This window comes from Sipha flava, unplaced genomic scaffold, assembly GCF_003268045.1.
Source record: "Sipha flava isolate LNK unplaced genomic scaffold, YSA_version1 332_pilon_pilon, whole genome shotgun sequence".
NCBI lineage: Eukaryota > Metazoa > Arthropoda > Insecta > Hemiptera > Aphididae > Sipha > Sipha flava.
In genome coordinates, this window is record NW_020273022.1 from 63,388 (window position 1) to 88,085 (window position 24,698).

Below are 24,698 nucleotides of genomic sequence, written 5' to 3' on the forward strand. Positions count from 1 at the left end.
TGCGACGCGCGTTGCAAATGCTAACGGTCGACAGCGCCACGCCGTTCGTTCGGACCAATAACGTCCCCGAGGCACCCTTTTGTAAGGGCGACGGGGCACGAACACGATCGGCGTACTCGAATTCATGTGTTCTGCCAGTGCGATGCGAACAATAAACGGCAACGGATTTTAAGTGAAAAAAATGACCAATTGTGGAGAAGGGTCGAGAAGTTTTGTTAAAAATAGGGATTCCTTAGAAATTCCTGTTTTTCCGTCACTTTTTCCTTGCGTGTATATTAACTGTTGTAAATAGGCAAAAATCAATAGTTAATGACTTTAAAGTTCAACCCTGGTTCAATTAACTATCAGGAAACGTTTTAAATCCAAAGATGAACGCCAATAACTTCTGGTTCAAAAACTGTCCACAAAAATAACACCATTGACAACCGTTTGGATCGTAGAAAAAATTTAAAAGGAATTGGACCGCGTTTTCTTTTTCACTACAGAAACGAGTTCGTTTTTAAAAAGAACTTTCACAACGCTGACAATATCTAAGCGCGACCGTAGCGGAGGATTATTTATGAGAGACGATCGCCTCCGAGTTTTTCAGCCATTGATGCGCAATTAACTAAGCTACAGTTTTTCTACTACAAAACGTTACGTAGCTATATTAAGCTATTGGTTATAGAACGGACAATTACGTAATGGAATATAGCACGATAAATTACAGTCTGTACTCTACGTTCTAAAATCATTCATAAACCATAGATGTGACACGAGAGAGTTTTGGGTCGGCAACTGGGATGGTCACTTGTCAGTAAAATGTCAGTTGCCGTCCTTTAAGTTCACTGCGCTTCACTATCGTGCACACGTCGTTTTACTGCGAAGAGGTTCCGGAAATTGAACATTAATATCTTCTGCAGGCGTACAAAACAAAATTATCATAAAATATTATTAATAATACGATTTGTCCATGTTCATCATAGTCACACGTTCCACCCTTTTCTTTGGCCACGACCTTTGGGTAAATACAACTTTTTTTTCTATAATCTTAACCGATCACATTGAATATCAAGCGCCGCATCTAAAATGTACCTATTAATTTGTAAGCATAATTATAATTGCTCTCATTTCGTCCGTTTTACGGACAGTATTAAATATTCTTCGATTTAACGGAGTGAAAACGCCGAATATCTACTGACTTTCGCCGAGGTACGTGGATAGGACGAGGACGTCCAGTGGTCCCCCCTTCCCCGTAAATGGACACTCGTTGCAACATGTACAGAACGTGAACGGAAAAATTATTTGTACGCAAGTCGATGTTGTACAATAATTACGGAGCAGAGACGAAAAATTTTATAAAATCGCGTGCTCGGCGATCACGAAATGCCGGCGGTGTGATCCAAAGGAGGCGTTTGGAACCTCAGAAAACGTAGCGAAGAGGACGAAAGGATTTGTGATCGAACGCGTTAATGCATAGAAATAGGTACGTCTTTACAGTGCGAACGGTTCACGTGAAATAACAATCACGACGAAGCTACTGCCCGCGCACTTCTTGGTGAAAATGTTCATCGCCGGAATAACGACAAGGTTCGAGTACCGTTCTACGTCGTTTCAGTCCGAATACACAGATATTTTTTGTACGTATTATTATTTGTTCGTTATTCGTAACATTTTTTTTAAATACATTTCGCTACGTCCATGGACGAGAAGTAAAATAAAAATAAATCACTAATCAAACTGTTGTTGACATTTTTCATAACATGTTCGTAACAGGTATTTAAATTAATACTTACCTACTCGAGGGTTTTTTCGTCAAAATGTAAAACTTTGAAAATCATAAACATTTTGTTATCCTAAAATGTTTAAATTTCATTTTTACAGACATAAAATAATACAAGACATCTCAAGTCAAAATCGCTCATAGTATGATCTAATGATCGAATTCAGGTACACACGTTTCTTTTCTATAATTTATTTTTATATTTGAGCGAAAAAAAGTTGGTAATGCTACATAATGTATAATTTATGTATTTCGGTAAAAATAGGTAATTAAAGATCAACTAAAATAATGCATATATAAGTATGAATTCTAAAATATATATTATAATAATCGTAAAATATTATCACAGTGATAATATCGATTTAACACAATTACAAAATTTCTTTACACTCCTAACACACAAGTACATATCATTATCAACATCAAATGTCAAGGCATACAAATTTTACACAATAATTAACATAATACATTTTAAAAAAAACTGTATAACCAACCCACATCATAATAATATACTCATTAATAATATATGAAAATGTTTTATTGTGCAAGTATAAATATATATGTATATGTATATAGTATATAATATACATATTTATATATATATTATACAAAGATACCATTCAAAAAGCAACATTACAATTTTTTTAAAACTAATTTACAATAATAATCATCTACCGAATTACTTGGACGTAAATTAATTGTGTTTTCAAATATTTAACACATATTATGATTCTAAAAGCAATTTGCAATATACCAAATTTTATATGAATTTATATATATATATATATTATAAATGTATATTTACTTATATAAATATTATATATATATATATATATATATTTATTTATTATATTAATGAAATATTCTTTATTTTTACAATAGTAATGTTTTTTTTTTTGGACAAATTTAATAAAATACATTAACTATGAAATTCAGATACATTTCAACAGAAAAAATTTGAAAAACTGATAGTCCATGTAAATTAATCTAATAATATTTAAAGGCATCTTGTAATAATCATAAAACATGATAATATTAAAATGTAATAATTTAATTTCAAAGAAAAATTGTAATTTGTTTTTAATAGCTACATTTTGATTTGTTTTTATAAAATTAATACTTTAATCATAGTTATGAAAAAAGATGTTTAAAATTAACATAAGTGTCTAATTTAAAAAAAAAAAAATCAAAAACAAGCGAATATTACAAAGGAATAACCATAATTTTTTTTAATGTGTGGAAATGTCATGTATATAATTTATGATATTTAAAACCTATAAATATTATTTATCTTGATTTTATGTGAATAATGTAGAAAATGTGTACATCAAATAAACATTTTGAGCATACACAATTATCATAATAGTGTTTATGGTATTGAATGTTAGTTTTGAATAGTAAATTAGTACCATACATTAAAAGTTATACACAAAATATAAGTACTCCTTGAAAAAAATGTATGTAACAATTGGATATACTTAAGGAATATGTTTTACTAATTGGCTTAACTTTAATCTAAATCAACTTTCTTGTTCAATTGTAATATTTTATATATATAACATATACATACTATAATAGTATATGTATATATTATATATATTTTTTCATATCCAAAATCATAATAATATATTGAATTAAACCAACTTATTTAATTTCATAAAAGATTTAAACGTATTATATGCTTGACTTTTAATTTATATATTGTAAAAATTTTTCATAAGTAGTAAAAATATATGCACTTTCTATTTTAAGTGAAATAATATTAAAATATAAGACTACATAAAATAATAGCATCTAAATTTTAATATATTATTTAGGATGTTTTTGGTATTTAAATTACAAATTTTTAACTGATTTGAAGAACTTAATTTTAATTTCAACCAGTATGTCAGCATGGGAGTAAGTGTTCTCTTTCAAATTTAATTACAGATGATTGCATATTTTTAAGCAAGCCCATGCACCTACTAAACTCGTACTAAACAACAGCAGGTCGTACTTCACATTCACCTTTACTCAACCTGTACTCTGCCATTTTAGTTATGCCATGGTAATGGACAAATGCTGCCAGTATTACAAGTACATGGAATATCTGATGACTTTGGAACTAAATATATAACAAAAAAAAAAAAAAAAATTAATAAAAATATAAATTTATAAATCAATAGCTGAATTTGTAATGGAAAATTGGGCAAGACCTGTTATATTATCACTGATTAAGTAAAATAATTAGATGTTTAATGGACTATCATACAAAACTAGTATAATATGGACAAATATTAAACATGATTGTTACATAGAAGTTTCACTAAATAATAAAATTAAAAAATAAGGTAGGATAAAATAGAGTATAAAATGTAAAAACGCAAATAATTTTGATTTGAAAATTCTGTTTATAAAATATCAAATTTTCTCAATAGTAAAATAAATGTATTAATTAAAATAACTATAAACAAAAATATATTTTCCATATAATATTGAAATTGTGAAATGGCTATCCTTAGTCTGACAAATTTAATTAATTGGCAATATGTTGACTAAAAGTCAATCTACACAATCCCAATAACAATCTTTTAAATCTCCATTCTCAAAATCAACTTGACTATAATCCAAATAATTAAATATAAATATTACATGTAATATGTACATAAACAATTAAACCAATTTTAATATAATTCGTCTAGATTGTCTGCCAATAATATTAAAAATAATATTGAACTTATGTTCTTACCAATAAATCGCATTTTCCAGGGAAAAATCGTTCTGGTACTCGTAACGCATATAATAAAGCACCACATATATATAAAAATCCCATAAGTAACAACCACCCAAGGCTAATTAATGTGAAATTCGAAAAAAATCCTTCGACAGCTCCATAATGAAGTGCTGGTATAACACCAATCAACCCAAAAGTTGTAAAAACACCTGTAAATAAAATGTTGATTGTACACTTATACATATATTAATTATACATTTTAAAAATTTAAAAAACTATTGTCTACATTTATATCTAGGTAGTAATATATTTTCTAAAAGGTATATTTTAAAATAATAAAATAAGCACTGTATAGATTAAAATCAGATAGATATTAAGATAATATAAGGGTGTAAAGGTGGATTTGTGATAGGAAGCATAGATTTTATATTATAAAATCAATATTGAGTAAGTAAATTAATTTTTTTTAATTAATTTTAAAATTTTACAACTAAATGATTTATACTTTTTTAAAGTAACAGAAATAATATATAAAATTTTAATCTAATTTGAAAAGAATTTACAATTATTTTTGTTTACATAATATATAAGAAAAGAAATTTTTAGTTTTATGAAATAATATTTTTTTTTATTTATTAAAAACAATTATTAAATTATTTTAAGTTTTATAAAATGAGTATGATAAAATATACTTTATTAATTTTCTAAGAATAAAATCAAGATAAATTTAACACAAAGGAGGGTTTTCTTTTTATTATAAACATATATCTAAATATTTCCTGAGTATGGACAGTAATTATTTAAATTAAACTATTTACTTAAGTTGTATATTGTATGTAAGATTATTTTAAAATTAATTTACCTGCTCTAAGTGGTCTGAGATTGGGATCACTGAATTTGTCCCATAGCGCTACAATCATTGACACCAATCCCAAGGCAATAATTAGTACTAAATACAGTATCCATGAATAAGGTTCACAGTAAAATCCATAATACAGCCATGGCACAAATGAACCCATAATCAGTATAGCGATTCCACAATAATCCAATCTAATAAATTTGTAATTAATTATGTACCTGTTAAAATAATCAAAATATTTTATTTACTTGCTGAATAACTTTCCAACAGTTTCTGAATGACAATGAACTGTATGAAATACAAATGAAAAACCCATACAAGTAATAGCTCCAATAAAGTAAATAATAAAAACTAATTTATCTTGAAATGATAATTCTTCTTCGGGTCTAGATGCAAAGTAGAGTGTCATAAAAAAAAATGCAATACAACCTATATTAGAATAAAAAAAAAAAAAAAAAAAAAAATAAAAATGTTTACTTATTTTAACAATATAATAAAAATTGTATTAACTTATACAAGTAATATTAATTTAATTACGTTAATTACCTAGCAAATGTGTCCATATATTTCCAGTTTCAGTGTGAATTCGGAAAATAGATTGAAAACAAGCCTGAAAAGAGTTTAATGGAGGTCTGTGTCCCGTGTGCAAGAAATCATTATCCTGAAGCCACTGAGGTAAGTTGTGGAAATGGCATACATTCCACATTTTACGACCAAGATCACGAGCTTGAGCAGCAACATGTTGAAATTCTGCTTGAGCCATAGTACCATATGAATCCATGTTTTCATTTGTTTCATTAGATATATTACATACCATCTGAAAAAAAATTGATGATAACCAATTATTATTTTGTAGACATAATAATCAATAAGTTTGAAAATAAAAATAAATAAAAATAAAGTCCTGTACTACCAAACTTACTAAATGTCATATATATTTTAAATATGTTTTATACAGCAAACAATTTAAACTACCTGAATGTCCCTACATCACTTAGCAATCATCCAAAATCAATTAAATTAATATAAATTAATATAATTTAAATAAACATACAAATATTACAATTAACTATTGATTAAATACTTAATTTATTATCATAACTTCAACATTGTTAAATAAATTATGGTTTATCTTTAATCTTTATGCAAACATAATTATTAAGTTTTTTTCTTGCCACTGCTTGTAAATTAAAGATATCAAAATTATAAAACAATATATACCTCACCGACTTATGTAGCCAAGGATTATTAAATTAATTAAAAATCTAACCATAGTAAAATAATAATATAGCGAATGATGTTTAATGTACTACGCGATAAAAGAATATCCTTACATCATTGTCTTCTTTTGAAGGACCAGATAATAAATCGGTTTTCTCTGCTATTAATTCATCAGACTTCTATAAAACATACACATAAAAATAATATAAACAATTCAACATACATTTTTTTTTTTTGCTATACATATAATTAATAGGAATGGAGCTTGTGAGATCAAGGTAAAAATAAAACTAACTAATATATTGTAACTTTCTAAGATTAAAAGACTTCAAAATGTTAACGGTTAAATATAAATATTATTATTTTAAATGTACTAAAAGAAGAGAATAAAATGTAGGTTTATATTATGTAATTATACATGTAATATAAATCTTTTTATGTTAATTATGTTTATATATGTATATAAAGTAGTATGTTGTTACCACAAACAATCTTTTAAATAAACAATAGTAATAAATAATCTCGTCACCTCATAATTTTTTTTAGATAATAATATTTGACAACATCGTTACATATAATTAAAACCCTTAAATAGCATAGACAAATTTTAAATGAGAATTTTTTAACCATGAAAATAATCAGACATGTATAAAGATAATATATTTTTTAACAAATTAAGATTAAAAATAATAAATTTAAAAAAATCAGAAAAGTAGTCAATTATATAATTATTATAACCATAGAATTATATTAACTAATACATTTTGTTTTGATTCTCTTATATTTGTTTAATTTTTTTTAATAAATATGAATGAATTTAAATTACAGATTACATTTAATTAAATATTTTCGGAAGTGACACTTTAATTTTTTCCACAAATTATAAAACTATAGAGTCTTAGTTAAATCATTATTTAAAATATCCATTAATCATATTAGTAACATTATAAATAAATATTATTTATCTTATATTTAAATGAATCTATAAAATCTGATTCCTAAAGAAATTAATATTCAGTTTTTAAGCCAACATAATATTATGTTAATTTAAACATTATACTATTATTAAAAAATATTAAATAAATCTATTAGTCACTTGAGTATAATATAAAAGAATAATATACATTTTTTTTCCGATAAATAAAAATATACTTACATTATTTAAATCAGTAGAAGGTATTTTACGATGTCTAAGAATACTACTTTTTTTAGCAGTTGAAGGAGTATCGGCAACTTTATTTTCATTTGGTGTTATTGTTTCAGTCTGAACACTTTCTGACATCTTGGTAACCGTTTCTATATCACTCATGAATCTATAATAATCAATATTTTGATTTATGAAGACTTTATTTTTATTAAGTTAAATAAATCTTTATTATGCTGATAACACATTTTGATATTGTAATGTTAAGTCTAACTTGACATTTTGTTAACCTTCAAATTTTTTAAAATCAATTTTCCACTATTAAATCAATATTTATACATGAATTATTACTGAAAGACTGTAAATGTTAACTATAATTTTTAAAACCTTGAAAAAATATGCTCATATTTGTTGGCAAAATATGTACATAACGGGGTACATAATAAAATAGTACAAACATTGTGCCTATCAAAGTTAACATTTAATTTATTAAAACTATAACCATATACTATTATACAAAAAAAAACTAATTTTTAATAATTGAGAATTATAATAAATTTAAAACCTAATATTAACATAATTACAACAATAATTTAATTTAATATTTTTAATTTAAAATCGGGTTAAAGTTTTTATAAATTAATAAAATAGTAAATATACAAAAAAAAAAAAAAAAAAAATTAAAGCAAATTCAATTTTTTGCTTATAGTTAAAGAAATAAAAATACTTTGTTCTGTTGAAATAAAATAAAATCATGTATTTCACATAAATATAATAAATCTGTAAGAAATTAAATTTTGTTTTTAAAAATGTATTATTCTTCAAATATAATTTAAAACTTCTAAAAATAAAAAAAATAATGTTTATTGATATCTGATTAATTTTATGAACAAAAATTATGTAATAATGATACCAACTTAAAGCAATAAAACCTAATTAATTTTATATATTTTATTGCCATTACACATAACATAATTTCAAAAATTATTAAGTTTTTTTTTTTAAAGTAATACTTATTTATAATTATTAAATTAATCAATTACCAATTTTTATAATCATAAAGATTAATAAAATAAACAATATTCAAATATATTTCAATGACTGAGAAATATATTTTGAAATCACTAATATAAAGCATTAGTCACAATACATAAATACAAAAAATGATATAGAAATCAAATTTTACCAATTCATTTACAGCCAATTGTAATTATCAAATCAGTTCTAATTACTTTAAGTGACACTAATTCATTGAATTTAACTAAATAATATGAGAAAAATTGTATGCAATAAATTATTAAAATTAATTTTTTAATTTATAAAAAAAAAATGAGAATCTTGGTGAAAACTGATTCATAATTCATCAAAAATATTTTTTATAATACCATATTTTAATTAATAAAAAATTATAATAGTATCAACTGCAATGATTTAAATAAAACATTCAGTCAGTGGCATAATTGTGGGGGGGGCAAGGGGGCAAGTGCCTCCTCTGACCATTTTTTAAGAGATAAAGGTATAATTATGCCCCTCCCCCCAGATAATCCAACAGTACAATAGCACCTTTTATTAATGAACTCTTATGGATATTATTTAACAATAATGGTACCTAGTACCTACTACCTACAATTTATGTTTATTTAAACCATAAAATGAGTTAAAAAACTTATGTAAAATAAAATAATTAGATATAGTGTATAAAATACATACAATAAAAATATGTTTTATCTGGTGAAGGGGAGAGATGTCAGGGTTTTGGTAATAATAAATATATTATATTACCCCCCCCCCAGGTTCTTTCTCAGTTACACCACTGCATTCAGTTTTTACAAAACAATTTAATTTACTTAATTAAAAAATAATTTAAGTAATAAAAAACTTGTATAAGTAATCAAGTACATAGTTTAAAATGTTATGGTTATATAATAATTTATTTATTATTTTTTTAAACATTGATTTTAACGAGCATTTTTACTATTATGAATAGTATTTAATATGTTTGTACTAATATTAAATTAAATAAATCAATTATAGATATTATTAATAATCATACTTAATTGATTTTTTATTAAAATTTAATATTTCTAAACATTTGTCAAGCCTATTAATATTAATTATATATGTGGGTACATTTTAATCATAAAAAACAAAGTTTCAAACAAATAATTTAATAAAGGCATACTATCATACTATGAATATAACGAGGAATATAACTATTGAGTAATCTGAATAATAAATGGTTTTTTAATTATAATAGCTTCCAGAATAAATCACAGAAAATATACCATAACTATAAAAACTATCAGATTAAAATTTAAAATTAAAAACTAATTTAGAACAATAGAAGACAAAGTAACAAAACACATAACTTAGAACAGAAGGCACATAGGCTAATATAAAAATAATAAAAACCAATTGTAAAAAATTGAACCACCTTCAGGCACAGCTGATACAACCAGTGTTGAAAGAAAAATAAAATAATGTTTATTAATCAATATCAAAAACTTGAAAGTGGAGAATATCTCAGAATTGGAAGGTTGAAATGTATGGAAGGTAGGAAGAATTGGAAAATCCATGGATCCCTTCTTTTGAATAAACTAGGAACTGACAAAAGGAATTTAATAGAACTTTATAATATGGTGGAATTAGCGATAGTGATAAACTTTGTTGATAGACAAAGGATACAATTGTTAAGAGCAAGAATAGGAGATAGAATAAAATAGCACGGGTAATAATGGAAAGAGAACTTCAAGAGAGAAGATTCAGGAAAGTATGAACTGACATAATACATTTAAGAAGTTAGAAACTGAAAATATGAGAAGAATAACACTCAAAGATACACCGGTGAAAAAAAAAAAAAAACAATAAAATAAAACCAATATTATTTGATAATAATTTGTATAATGGAATTAATGAATTATTGTACACAAATATTTCAAGCTTGAATATTAGTTAGGTATCTCACTAAAGAATCACCCAAAGGTAAAAGTTTAATATTATCGAAAATGTCAAGATTTAGTTGAAAAGAAGTATTAGTAGCTCATTTAATAAATGTTAAATTTGAAAACTAAGTATATAGTAGAGAATGAATAGAATTCCGAAGAAAAGTTTCCAGCTGATGAGGATACCGTGCTAATCTGGAAATTTCTATGCTATTCTCTCCTGTATGGAAAAACAAAAACCAGGATTGCAATTCCCTGGAACCGTTTATAACAAATTAAGAAAAACCTTATGAAACGACTGTTGTTGCCAATTGGTTTTCACTACTAAAATCACTACGTCTAACCAGTTGACCGCAATATCAACCCATAGCGTTATCGACAGAGGGGTTTCACTGATGGCCCCATAGCACGCGGATGCCATGAACTACGCCGCACGCAAACGTCCGAAACGGAACATTCGGTAAACCAGTTGCCAGAGGTCATTCGCCTACCGTAACACCTCGATCGTTCGGAACCGCAGACGTCGCCGTTACAGTAAGATCATCGTCGGCTATTCTGTGACGTACCTGTTGTGCGGGAGATAAATTGAGCACCGACGTCCGGCTGGGAAACCATGCGCCCAAAACGAAGTCGACGACCACGACGACTCAGCGTACTTCTTGGCGGCGATCGAACTGCGTGTCTCCTGTGCGACGCGTGTGCCCCCCGTCAAATTCTACTGCGACACGTTATCACGACGACGAACGATTACGTAAGCTGACTTAGTCCAAACGTCCACGGTGCCGAGAAAACCGTGTATTGAATTTTAACTTCGTTATCAATTAATGATTGGTGTAAAAATAATCTAAAAATATTATAAGCAGTATTGATGAACCGGTGCCGACGAAAAAAAAGAGGGAGAAAAAAAAAAACGACGAAAACCTATGAAAGTCGAACGGCCGTCGTGGTCGTGACAATAATTATTTTTTCTGTCGACCGGCGAGCGCAGTGTCGAAAAACGCGATCGGAGTGCGTAACTAGACGAATTTTCAGATGAAAATAATTACTAGAGGAACTTATTTTAGGAGAATCCGGTTTACGTTTTCGAAGTCCGACGAGAAAGTCGTAAAAAATATAAATGACAATACGGTGTTCAATAATGTGAAACGTTTGACATAATTGTCCAGAGCAGCCGCTGCTACTGCAGGTATTTACGACCCCCCGAGGCGGTGAGGTACGAGATAACGCGAACCTGTGATCGGTGACCCGTCCGCCAATGGCAGCCTTAAGCTGGCACGCCGTGTAGATGGCGCCGTCAATAGCGATAATATCCTTATATATATCCCTGCGAATTCCACCATAATTACAAATTGTAATGTATAACATTTTCAATTCGACGATTGCAGAAGTTTTTCGAAATCTCGGAGTTAACTATTTAAACAATTTCCATTTGTAAATGTATGTTTTGCTCCAGTACATTATTTGAATAACTCTGTTACGTTTGTTATTTATTTAATCATCAGCACGTCACGTGTACTTAAATATTTATTGGTAGAGATTATTAATATTTGAGATTATTAATATATAATAGTATTTATTTATAAATAATTTAATAGTATTGGTTTATTTTGAAATAAAGAAAATCAATTCCCAGATACATTACTCAAGTGTTTTAAGAAAAGTTAAGGCTATATATTATTAAATATATTTTGAACAAAATTAGAAGATGAAACTGCAATAATTGAGGATGCAGAAAACAGAGATCGATGGAGAGGCATAGTAGAAGCAGCGAAAGGCCTTAATGGCCTGTAGAAGCTACAAAAAAAAAAAAAAAAATTTTGAACAAAAAATTGTAAGAAATGTAGTTTTTAAAAACGGAAATAGTTAACAAATGTAAAAAGAATAAGACAAGTAAAATTGGACATAGATTATCTACCTCATCGTTGTTACTATCATGGTTTGCCGTAGAAAAAAAAAATTCAATTTTTTTTTTATATACAACAATTTATTTTGATTATAAAATACATTAACCGGTGAAATACTAAGATTTGTTGTAGATTTAATCAGAGGCGTACTCACGGGGGGGGGGGGGGTCAAACCCCCCCTGAGTCAAAAAAAAAAAATTGTTTTATTATTGATGACGTGTAATTTATTCGTAGTTTCATTATTACGCTTTGAACTTAAAATATACAACTATACAAATATTATGATAGTTAAATAATTATATTGATAGGTGTTTGAAAAGTTTTGTAAACTATGCTATTTTTATACACCAATAGCTATTAATTTATTATAATGTAAAAGTAAACTGTAAATTGGTAAAAAAGTTGTATAAAATAATATCTATTTATAGCATTAGTTAATAGTAGTCCTACGATATAAAAGATATAAAATATTTTATGTAAATTAAATGAATTTGATTTTTATACCATTAAATATTCAAAGTGTAGAGTTCAGAAGCAGAAATGAAAAGAGGATCCCCGGCTCCCGGAGGAAAATTGATTTGGGTCGGTCCAAAAAAAAAAAAATCCAAGTTCTGAAAAAGAAACATAAAAATAAATGAATTAAAATTTGAATATTTTGAAACAAAATTAGAGTTAATAATTTAAATTGAATTATATTTTACATTCTATGAGCAAAATTTATTAGAAGTTAATTATTATTAGTTAATTTTAATCAAATGATTTAAAAGTTTCAAGATATTTTATGTAAATTAAATGAATTTGATTTTTATTCCATTAAACATTTATTGTATAAAATTCAACAAAAAATATTATAAGTGGTTACCCGGGACTCGAAGGACACCTCATTTAGATTGAAACGATAAAAAATCCAAGTTCTAAAAAGAAACATAACATACTTATTAAGATTTTGTTGTGTACATAGGTAAGCAAATCACAAAATAAACTTTACACTAAAAAACAATACGAATTTATAATTATTTAAGCTATAAAGAATTATAAAAATGTTTAAGTATTTATTGGAAAACTATTTTCCCATTCAATGATCTTGAAAACAAAGAATCTGAATGGAAGAGATTGGATGAATCAATTTATATTTCTAGGGTTCATTGATGTATTAGTAGAATGGTTTTTAGTAGATAGTAAAATACAATAAAATAAAATACAAAATACAATAAAATGCTATTATAACAATTGTTACATCATTATTAACTGGTTATCCCAAACACATTACACTATTATGTCATTCCATAGTGTTAGCAAACCATAACCAATGAAAATTTGGGAAAAAACAAAAATTTCATGTACCTATAAACAGCACAAATTTTTTTGAATTACTATAAAAATTATGAAATGCCTTTCAAATTATACTAATTACACTATGGTAAAACCAATATATTTCATTCAGAATCTAATATTGAAAAACTAAAATCTAAAATCGGTAAACTTTGGTTGAACATTGGTGAACTTAGAGGGGAAAAAAAAAGACATTTTTTTAAGATTTTATAACATAAGTTTTCAAAATATTAATCAAATCAATATACTGGATTGGTACATAGGAAATAGAAAATGCATACATTTCTTTATTGCATCTGAAATAACAGAAAGTTACAGCTTTTGATGACTATAAATATAATATCTGTTAAAAAAAACTCCATGATTTGAGAATTGATTCTTTATCATGTGAGTCTTATGATTCAAATTTTTATAATATACATTTTTAAAAATAAATATTACCTTAGGATTAGATGTAATGATTTTAAAGGCTTCTTTTACTTGAGAAGCAGTAGCGCCACCTCCGACATCCAAAAAGTTAGCTGGATTACCACCATGCAAGTTGATTATATCCATAGTTGCCATTGCTAAACCAGCACCGTTTACCAAACAACCAATAGTACCTGTTTAAAATATATGAATATATTTAATAATATATTTTTGTTTAACCTTATTGATTTTGAATAAATACAATTAAGTGCAATATAATTAAGATTAAACTTCGAAGCGTCTACTTCTTTTTCATCTTGAGTCCAATTACGCAAATCAAATAATTCTTTTTGTCTGAATTCAGCGTTGTCATCAAAACGAAATTTAGCATCCAAGCAGTAATCTATAAATTATAAAAATTATGAAAAGTATCATAATTGAATGCACTTAAATCTTACTTATATCCTCCAGTAGAAATACTCTCTGCATATGGGTTAACTTCAATTTAGAGAGCATCTTTTTGTAGAAACAAGTCATATAACTTCAAAATTACATCTGCAATTTCATCTTTTTGTTTTGTCAATCCAACTTTAGTGACCACTTCTAAAGCCAAATCTCTAGATACACCTAAAAAAATAATTAATAATAAAAATAAATTAACTTCTCCTTCTACTCCTTTACCTTTCTTCCAACTATTTGGGGTTGTCCACCCTTGTCTTTAACCTTCAACTTGCCTTGATTTTCTACATCACCTACACACACATCAACAGTCTCTTTTTTCATTAATACCCACTTTAAAACATTTCTTGGCACTCTGTCATAAGCCTTTCTAAATCTATAAACACCACGCATAATTTTTTCTTTTTTTTTCTTAAAATTCTTTACCGGTTGTCTAACACAAAATAATGTCTCCATAGTTGATTTTCCGGTTATAAAAACAAACTGATTATCTGATATTAATGTATCACTCCTTATTCTCTTCTTTATAATCTTTTCCCAAATCATCATATTATGACTCATCTGCATTAATCTTATATAGTTCCTACATTTCAGTATGTCTTCTTTGCTTTTAAATACTGGTACAATAAAACTCTTTCTCTGATCTTCTGGCTTATTACTTTCGGTTTCATGAACAACCATTATTGTTATATTCTTAACACAAATTTTTTTCCATACCCAATTTATATTTTCTTCAACATTTTACACAGTTGTTCTTTTACTTTCTCTTCTCCATTTCTTTGTTTTCTATTAATTTGCACCACCAAATTCTCAATTCCTTTCCAGTTTTTCTATTTTTACACCATACCTCCATTATCATCCATTATACACATCCATAATCATTTGGTTATAATAATAAAACTCAATAATAAATAAAAACAATTTTTCAAGATATTCTATTATTCTATTATATTGTATATTGAAATCTATTTAAAAATTAAAAATTAACTTTTATAAAGCAGTATAGCCAAATCATAATGTTTTAATTTTGAAACCACCTTACTACCAACCCCTAATTAATATCTATGTATATTACAAGTACAAGTATGATTTAAAATGTCCCGTGTTTAAAAAATAAATAAATCTGGGATCTCTATCACAGGGGTAATTTTCATTAAATTATCACCTCATTTTAATTAAAGTAATTTAAAGCAATATTACATATTACTTAATTTTATTGTAAACTCAATTTAAACAACAAAAATATAAATGCTTTATGTATAGAATATAGTTAATACATAGATTTAAATACTATCACAATAAATAAATTAATCAATGATCTATATTGTACTTTGAACACATTTTGTTACAACTATAAATATTATGATTCATAAATAACATTATAATCTATATAATTAGTTATACAATTAAAATGTAAGTTTCTTTAAAAAAGATAATCAACTGAATTATTTAATAATTAATTATAAATATTGTTTTAGTCTTATCAAAATGCAAGTAGTAATTATTTTAATAAAGTTATTTTTTGTTTATCTAGGATTGAAGTATTTAATAATAAGTAATTTATGTTAATAACTTAATAAAAATTAAAAAGTTATTTATCTCATTTATCTGTGCAACAAAAAAAAAAAAAAGATAACGATTATTTTTGTTACCCCCCCCCCCCCTAGAGCAAAATTGAGTGTACACCACTGGATTTACTGGTTTATATTCGCCCTCACTTGAAAATCCATTTATACTTATTTATTTTTAATTTTTTCAACTATTTTTCTCGAGTATATACAAGAATAGAAGGATCAATATAGGAATTTATTTGTTACTCATAAAATGATAACAACTATTACAGCTATTTCTCAATAAATTTTTTTTGAAAATCCTGACGCTCCATATGAATATAATCAAGCAAGTTGTTACGTATCGTATTGCCAATGTCTTCATTTTAAAATGTTATCTTTTATTTTTTATACTTTTCGCGACCCTTATGCGTATTAGACAACCCAGTATGCCACAGCGTGGCTCTTGAATATCTAGTTCTTATTGGCCCAATTCAAATTTCGCGCGTTTTTCTAATATCCACATGATTTATCATTAATAAACTAATTTTTTTTATTATCAATCAACTATCAATATAAAGGATAAATTTCATGACCTATCTAAAATACTTGAACACATTCTAAACACCATTATCCTGATTTTAATTACTATCTAATTTGTTTTAATATATTATAATGTTACAAATTATATTGTAATTATGTTTTGTCAGTATTTATATGTGGTGTATGCGTAGGTGATACCCGCGGATATAGAAAATTATTATATTTATTTATTATTATTATTGTTTATAGCCGTGGTCGTAAGTATTTAATGTATTTTTTTGACATTATTCGTGTTGTTTTGATCGAGAAATCATGTTGGTCAACTGTTTGCGTTTTCTGGTACTTTGCAATACGTGTTATCAATAAAACTTATCATCCATTGGCAGGCTATGCACTCCTGTTGTAGTTCAATACATTCTTATTTTACAATTAATTTAAATATATTCGTTTACTCCGTAAAAAATTTAAATAGATATATGTATTACTATTTTTCGTTTTCATCCACCAACAATAATTGAAGAAATATTGTTGCTGAATTCGACTCGTCTTTCGTTTCGTTAACAATTCCCTTTTGGTCGACGATACACGCCCCCCAAAATCTAAAAGAATAATTCCTGGTATGCATACAATTACTTTTGCTATGGACGTATTTTTACGTCAAAATGTCTTCTTATTTGGTTTTGCAATTCAATTGTCATTAAACATGCTTTTTTAGAATAATTGAAGCATCAAGATGACTGATAGCAAATATTTCACTACTACCAAAAAAGGTGAAATATTTGAATTGAAATCAGAATTAAACAGTGATAAAAAGGAAAAAAAAAGGGAAGCCGTGAAAAAGGTATGACATTTTTTATATTATTACTTAATATTATTTAAAATGGTGTACATGTTTGTATGAAAAATAAAATGTTACATGATTGGCATATAAGAAAATTATTCATTAAAATATGGGCTTTTAGAGTTGATATTGTTTTGTTTGATTGTACATAAGTATGCAATATAGTTGTATTTGAATACATCAACAATCAACACTTTATTTTGTACTGAGGTATTATTATTTAAAGCTTATTAAATAGTCTATTTGAGCTTAATAGTAGGTAATACTCTAGTATATTTGTATAAGTTATTATCATTGGTTAACTGGAGATGGTTAAACCTTCTTACATCATAGGGATATCTGTTAAAAAATTAATATTATTATTAAGTAGGAGTTGAATTATTGTATTAACCATGCAACCCATTTTTCTTAAACTTTTTGTTTCATTGTAGAATTGGATTATTTTCTATCAATAACTGATGATTATTTTAAGTCTAATATTTTTCTTAACATTTTTAATTTAAAAATATATGTGTATACTTATTTTTATATGTTTGTATATTGTTTATTCTAAAGTAATCTTTGAACATTATATTCAACATTTGAAATATGTTTAAGCTAAACTTTTTCAGTAATACAGCTAACTATATTACCATACCACGCCCTGCAAAAAATAACATTGTACAACTAACTCATGCAAACTAATTTAAATATATTTATAATAATAATAAACTTATCAATAATATTAGTTTGTTTTGTTGTAAGATTAACATTTTTAATTTCACTATTTGTTTATAGGTCATAGCATCTATGACAGTTGGTAAAGATGTTTCTGCTTTATTTCCTGATGTTGTAAATTGTATGCAAACTGATAACTTAGAATTGAAAAAACTTGTGTACTTATATTTGATGAATTATGCTAAAAGCAATCCTGACATGGCTATTATGGCCGTCAATACATTTGTAAAGGTATCTATTGATATATTAGTTGTCTTAGATTACTATGATTGTTTTAATTTATAATTTTTTAAGGATTGTGAAGATCCAAATCCATTAATACGTGCTTTAGCAGTTCGTACAATGGGTTGTATAAGAGTTGAAAAAATAACTGAATATCTATGTGAACCGTTGCGTAAATGTCTGCGTGATGAAGATCCATATGTACGTAAAACAGCTGCTGTTTGTGTTGCTAAACTCTATGATATTAATGCACAATTAGTTGATGACCAAGGATTTTTGGAACAATTAAAAGAACTTTTATCGGATTCAAATCCTATGGTAATTTTTTAACACAAATTAAAAATATTAAAATGTTTACTATATAGATTTGAGTATTAATTTAAATAGGTGGTTGCCAATGCTGTTGCTGCTTTATCAGAAATGAATGAAGCTAGTATAACTGGTTCTCCTTTGATTGAAATGAATTCACAAACCATTAATAAACTTTTAACAGCTTTGAATGAATGTACAGAATGGGGTCAAGTATTTATACTTGATTCATTGGCTAATTACAGTCCAAAAGATGATCGTGAGGCACAAAGGTAATTTTAAGTATAATTATTTTTTTGTTTGATTGTATCATGTTAAGATAAATTTTCTAATGTATTATATATATATTATGATATATTATTATTAAACATTTGTAGATTTGGAGAAAATGTAACTTTACAGTTAGCATTATAATTATTTTTAATACTAATTTAATGTACTTTTAATTAGTGTTATGTATTATTTTGTATAAGTTATTAGTTTTATGTTTTAAATATTTTAGTATATGTGAAAGAATAACACCACGATTAGCTCATGCTAATGCTGCAGTGGTTTTGTCTGCTATTAAAGTATTAATGAAACTTATGGAAATGTTACCAACTGATTCTGACTTTGTTACAACATTAACCAAAAAGCTTGCTCCACCATTAGTTACTTTATTATCTACAGAACCAGAAGTAATATATATATACTTGCATTAATAATTCCTATGTTTTACATATAATAACTGTACTGATTGTTTTTCTAGGTACAATACGTTGCTCTCAGAAACATTAATTTAATAGTGCAAAAAAGGCCTGATATACTTAAACATGAAATGAAAGTATTTTTTGTTAAATATAATGATCCTATTTATGTTAAACTTGAAAAATTAGATATTATGATACGTTTAGCATCACAGGCAAACATTGCACAAGTTTTGTCAGAACTTAAAGAGTAAATATTTTAAGTAAATATTTTAATTTAATACAAATTATTATAAATGTCAAACATACATTTTTTTTAGATATGCCACCGAAGTTGATGTAGATTTTGTTCGTAAAGCAGTTCGTGCAATCGGTCGATGTGCTATTAAAGTTGAACAGTCTGCTGAACGATGTGTATCTACTCTCCTGGATCTTATACAGACAAAAGTTAATTATGTTGTTCAAGAAGCGATTGTAGTTATCAAAGATATATTCAGAAAGTATCCCAACAAATACGAAAGTATTATATCTTTGTTGTGTGAAAATTTGGATACTCTAGATGAACCTGAAGCTCGAGCATCTATGATTTGGATTATTGGAGAATACGCAGAACGTATTGATAATGCTGATGAGTTATTGGAAAGTTTCTTGGAAGGTTTTCATGATGAAAACACTCAAGTTCAATTGCAATTATTAACTGCTATTGTTAAACTTTTTTTGAAACGACCTACCGATACTCAAGAACTAGTTCAACAAGTTTTAAGTTTAGCTACGCAAGATTCAGATAATCCTGATTTGCGTGATCGTGGTTTCATTTATTGGAGATTACTCTCTACTGATCCTGGGGCTGCCAAAGATGTCGTTCTTGCAGAAAAACCATTGATTTCCGAAGAAACTGATCTTTTAGAACCAACTTTACTTGATGAACTTGTGTGCCATATTTCTAGTCTTGCTAGTGTCTATCACAAACCACCAAATGCATTTGTTGAAGGAAGACCAGGATTACGAAAATCTTTACCTGCTAGGTATATATTTTAATAATAATAGTAAATCTATATGTATATACTAAAGTTTATTATTTTTTAGAAATGACAATTCTTCTACCAGTAATATTCCCCAAGCTGCAGTGATACCAGCACCTCAAGAATCATTGATTGGAGATCTTCTTAGTATGGATTTAACCACTCCAGCTGTTATTCCTACATCAGTTCAACCTCCTTCTGTTGATTTACTTGCTTCTGGATTGGATTCATTGTTAACAACATCTGATTTACCAGCAGCTTCAACTTCAAACACTGGTTTGCTTGGTGACATATTTGGATTCACCCCTACACCAGTTTCTTATTCTCCCCCTAAAGTACTTTGGTTACCCAGTGAAAATGGCAAAGGATTAGAAATTATGGGCACATTCTCTAGGAAGTAGGTTTTAAAGAAAAATATATTCTCAATTAATTAAAAGATAATAATGAAAATAAATTAAAAAAGCTTAATAATTGTTATCATTTCAGAAATGGTCAAATTAATATGGATATGACTTTAAAAAACAAAGCTATGCAACCGATGACTGGATTTGCTATTCAATTAAATAAAAATTCGTAAGTATTTATTACATTTATTTTTATGTATTTGATTATTAAAATTTACTTTTTTGTTAACACAAAATTAAGAAACATTTTTTTAGCCATTGATTCATTACTATTTGAAAGAAAAAAAAAAAATTTCTTTGTATTTAATAATACACATAATAGGTGAGAATTCTATAGTATTTCACTAAACATAATACTTAAGGTTCATCCATTGAAGTTGTATAATTGAACTATTATAATATTTTAATGTTAAAATTAAATTTTGTCTCTTCAAATTTCAACGATTACTTAAATATGTATTAATAAGTATTTCCGTTAAATACTATTAGATAATATCCTCTATAGCATAAATTAGAATGTTTTCTAATTTTCTAAAAAAACTACTAATAATTACTTATGAATTAATCAAAACTACTTATTAATAATTTGTTACGTCCAATTAACAATTTATTGCACACTCAAAACTAATAATTTAATTAAAGTTTTTGGTAAGTTTAAATAACTTAAATCTATAAACAATAATTAAATTTAATAAATTATTTAATATTATTATTAATTAAATTTAAACAAATAATCATAATATAATAAACTTGTTGTAGTTTTTTTTATAGTTTATAAAATTGTATACATAAATAATTTGTATAGATTATTTTGAACTAAAAAAAATATATATATCTTTTACAACTTTTTTCAAACTTTTCAGTTTTGGGTTGACACCAGCTCGCCCTTTACAAGTCTTGAATCCATTATTGCCTACAGTGTCTTGTGAAACCAGCTTACCTCTTGCAACTACTGGTCTTGTTCAACGAATGGAACCCATTACAAACCTTCAGGTAAAAACTTATTTATTTCAATTAAAATAATACAAAATTATATATTGATTTACAATTGTGTTATAGGTTGCAATTAAAAATAATATTGATGTGTTATATTTTGCTTGTATCATTCCTACAAATGTGTTCTTTGTTGAAGATGGTCAAATGGATAAGCGAGTGTTTTTGACTACATGGAAAGATATACCCGCAGAAAATGAAGTGCAATTTACTTTAAAGAATGTTTTATGTAATACAGGTAGAAAATAAACGCTGTGCTAATATGTTTATAAAAAAGTATAAACTTATTTATTTATATTTATGTACAAAAAATAATTCAACCTTTTTTTTCAATCTGGAAACATTATTTATTATTATACCACTTTTTATTTGTATTAAGAAGTTTACTTTTAGTCTATACTTCAAGATATTTTTAAATTATTATTAGTATATTATTTAACTTTTGTTACAGAGGCAATTGTCATGAAGATGTCACAAAATAACGTATTTACCATAGCTAAAAGAAATGTCGAGGGTCAGGATATGCTTTATCAATCATTAAAATTGACAAACGGCAATTGGGTATTGAATGAACTTAAAATTCAACCAGGAAATCCAAACATAACTGTAAGAATATTTGATTGATATATGATTCAAACATTAAATTAATCTAAAACCTAATAAAATTATATTTTGATAAAATATCTTTAAAACTATAAAAGAACAGATTTATAAATCTTTTATAAATTCCCATATTTTCTTAATGATTATTGATTAATTTTACTGTGTTAATTTAAATTTTTAAAAATTAATTAGATCAATGGATTTATAACATTATTTTGGTTACAAAAAAAATTTTATGTATTATTTATACATTGCATTTAGAGAAAATTTAGTTATATACTAATGACAGTTTATTTTCTTTTAAATTTTTAAAATTAAATTCAAAATCAAATTTAAATTATTTACAATTTTTAACAATAAATATTCAATTATGGTCTATCAAAATAAAATCAACATATAATATATAATACTGTACTTATTAAGGAATGCTTTTTTTTGTATAATTTTACTTAAATGAAAATATTATTTGTTTAGCTATCATTAAAATCACAAGCTTTGGAGGTTGCACAAGGAGTTTTCCAGGCATATGATGCTATTCTCCACTCATAGATAATATTTGCATTTATATTATCTGATTTCATTGAAGTATTCTTAATAATTTTATTTTTTAAGTAGGTAGTCTAAGTTTTCATTATATTATACTCATAATAAATATTCATATTAGCTACCTATTTTTTTTTTTTTTTTTATTATTATATATTCACAGTAATAATAAACAAGTGAAAGTTAATAAACTTTTCAAACTTTTATATTGTGTTAATTTTTTTTTTTTTTTTTAGGATGTCTTGTTATTTATACAAAAAACTATTATTTAATGTGTTCTAAAAGTATTTTTTTATTATTATTATTATTATTATAAATATTTTTGTTTGATTCAAACTATATTAAAAAAAAAAAAAAAATTAAGTATTATATGAAACTATAACCATACATTTATATATTAAACACAAAAAATACATTGATCATGTAGTAAACAATTATATATAATATTATAAACTAGGTACAAAATGTATTTTTATTTTAGTGAGAACTCAAATATTCCTTTTTTATTTTTATCCGTTCTTCTAATGGTGGCAAAACTGGCTTTATGTTATTGGCTTTTCGTTCCTTGCAAATATTATACTAGAAAAATAAAAAAAATAAAATATAATTAAAATGTTAAAGTAACATGGAAGTCTGAATATATTGTACAATTGAAAGTTTTTAAATTATATACTAATAAAAAAATCAAGTACAGTTAAACACTCATTGTCAGACTTTCAATATCAAAGATAATTCATGTAAGATTGTGTGTATAAATATCCAGATAATTTAAAAATTACATATATGTAATAATTGAATAAGTGACAACAAAAAATATTTTATTAATCATACTCTCATATTTAAATAATGAATATCTAATGGTTTTGTGAAATTATAAAATACAATTATAAGTTTTTAATTAAGACTTTTCTGTCTATATTATGACAATTGGCGTTTTACTGCAATTTGTAATAAATTATCTTGAAAATACTATATAATATAATATTTTCTTTCTGATAATGTAAAACCATGTATACCCAGAATGTTTTGCAGTCTTTATAATTTTCTATTTGCGGATCACATTTAGTTTTATCTCCAAAGTGTTCTTGTAAGCATTTCAAAGATATTTTTTGTTCCTTTAAAGGAGAATAAATTATTAAATTGTTTTTTAATACAGGTGTCTTGTGTTAATAAATATAATTACAATACAATATTTCAATTAAAAAAAAAAAAGAAATCGTTACTTGAATATCAGTTAAATAATATTAACTATTTTAGTCAAAAAATATTGAGATGAATTTATGTACATAAATTATCACCATGAAATAATGCTAGTAAACATTTAAAGAATATATACCTGCAAACAAGGATTTGAATCTCCATTTTTAGCCATTTCAAAGAATAAATTATATTATTCTATTATTGAAAATACTATAAGAAATCAGATTAAATCATAATACAGAAAATAAAAATTATAGCACTGCGATTATATGCAATCTTTTATCATTTGATAATATTATGATATGTCATCATTGATTAAAC

General features: G+C 25.8%; 3 protein-coding genes and 1 pseudogene across 4 annotated transcripts; 1 reads left to right on the forward strand and 3 right to left on the reverse strand.

The window, feature by feature from the left end:
* Positions 1 to 3,568: 3,568 nt before the first annotated feature.
* Positions 3,569 to 11,835, reverse strand: LOC112687122 (adiponectin receptor protein-like). Of its 2 annotated transcripts, XM_025559680.1 has the most exons (9): positions 11,563 to 11,835; positions 11,208 to 11,485; positions 7,712 to 7,868; positions 6,669 to 6,734; positions 5,881 to 6,151; positions 5,583 to 5,763; positions 5,338 to 5,525; positions 4,491 to 4,684; positions 3,569 to 3,866 (listed from the first exon to the last, which is right to left on the reverse strand). In XM_025559680.1, the coding sequence occupies exons 3-9, from the start codon at positions 7,862 to 7,864 to the stop codon at positions 3,738 to 3,740; spliced, it is 1,182 nt and encodes a 393-aa protein (XP_025415465.1). In that variant the 5' UTR covers positions 7,865 to 7,868; positions 11,208 to 11,485; positions 11,563 to 11,835; the 3' UTR covers positions 3,569 to 3,737. The 2 variants fall into 2 exon arrangements, with proteins under 2 accessions (XP_025415465.1, XP_025415467.1); XM_025559682.1 differs by lacking the exon at positions 6,669 to 6,734 and having other exon boundaries at positions 11,208 to 11,835.
* A 2,329-nt stretch (positions 11,836 to 14,164) lies between these two features.
* On the reverse strand, positions 14,165 to 15,425 carry LOC112687130 (annotated as a pseudogene).
* A 1,715-nt stretch (positions 15,426 to 17,140) lies between these two features.
* On the forward strand, positions 17,141 to 23,260 carry LOC112687120 (AP-1 complex subunit beta-1). Its single transcript, XM_025559678.1, has 14 exons — positions 17,141 to 17,454; positions 17,553 to 17,678; positions 18,456 to 18,626; positions 18,690 to 18,935; positions 19,005 to 19,198; positions 19,429 to 19,603; positions 19,675 to 19,862; positions 19,933 to 20,637; positions 20,699 to 21,031; positions 21,121 to 21,207; positions 21,902 to 22,031; positions 22,098 to 22,269; positions 22,483 to 22,637; positions 23,109 to 23,260. The coding sequence occupies exons 2-14, from the start codon at positions 17,571 to 17,573 to the stop codon at positions 23,181 to 23,183; spliced, it is 2,739 nt and encodes a 912-aa protein (XP_025415463.1). The 5' UTR covers positions 17,141 to 17,454; positions 17,553 to 17,570; the 3' UTR covers positions 23,184 to 23,260.
* Positions 23,261 to 23,618: 358 nt separating this feature from the next.
* Positions 23,619 to 24,652, reverse strand: LOC112687123 (coiled-coil-helix-coiled-coil-helix domain-containing protein 7). Its single transcript, XM_025559683.1, has 3 exons — positions 24,514 to 24,652; positions 24,194 to 24,292; positions 23,619 to 23,756 (listed from the first exon to the last, which is right to left on the reverse strand). The coding sequence occupies exons 1-3, from the start codon at positions 24,547 to 24,549 to the stop codon at positions 23,655 to 23,657; spliced, it is 237 nt and encodes a 78-aa protein (XP_025415468.1). The 5' UTR covers positions 24,550 to 24,652; the 3' UTR covers positions 23,619 to 23,654.
* Positions 24,653 to 24,698: the final 46 nt, after the last annotated feature.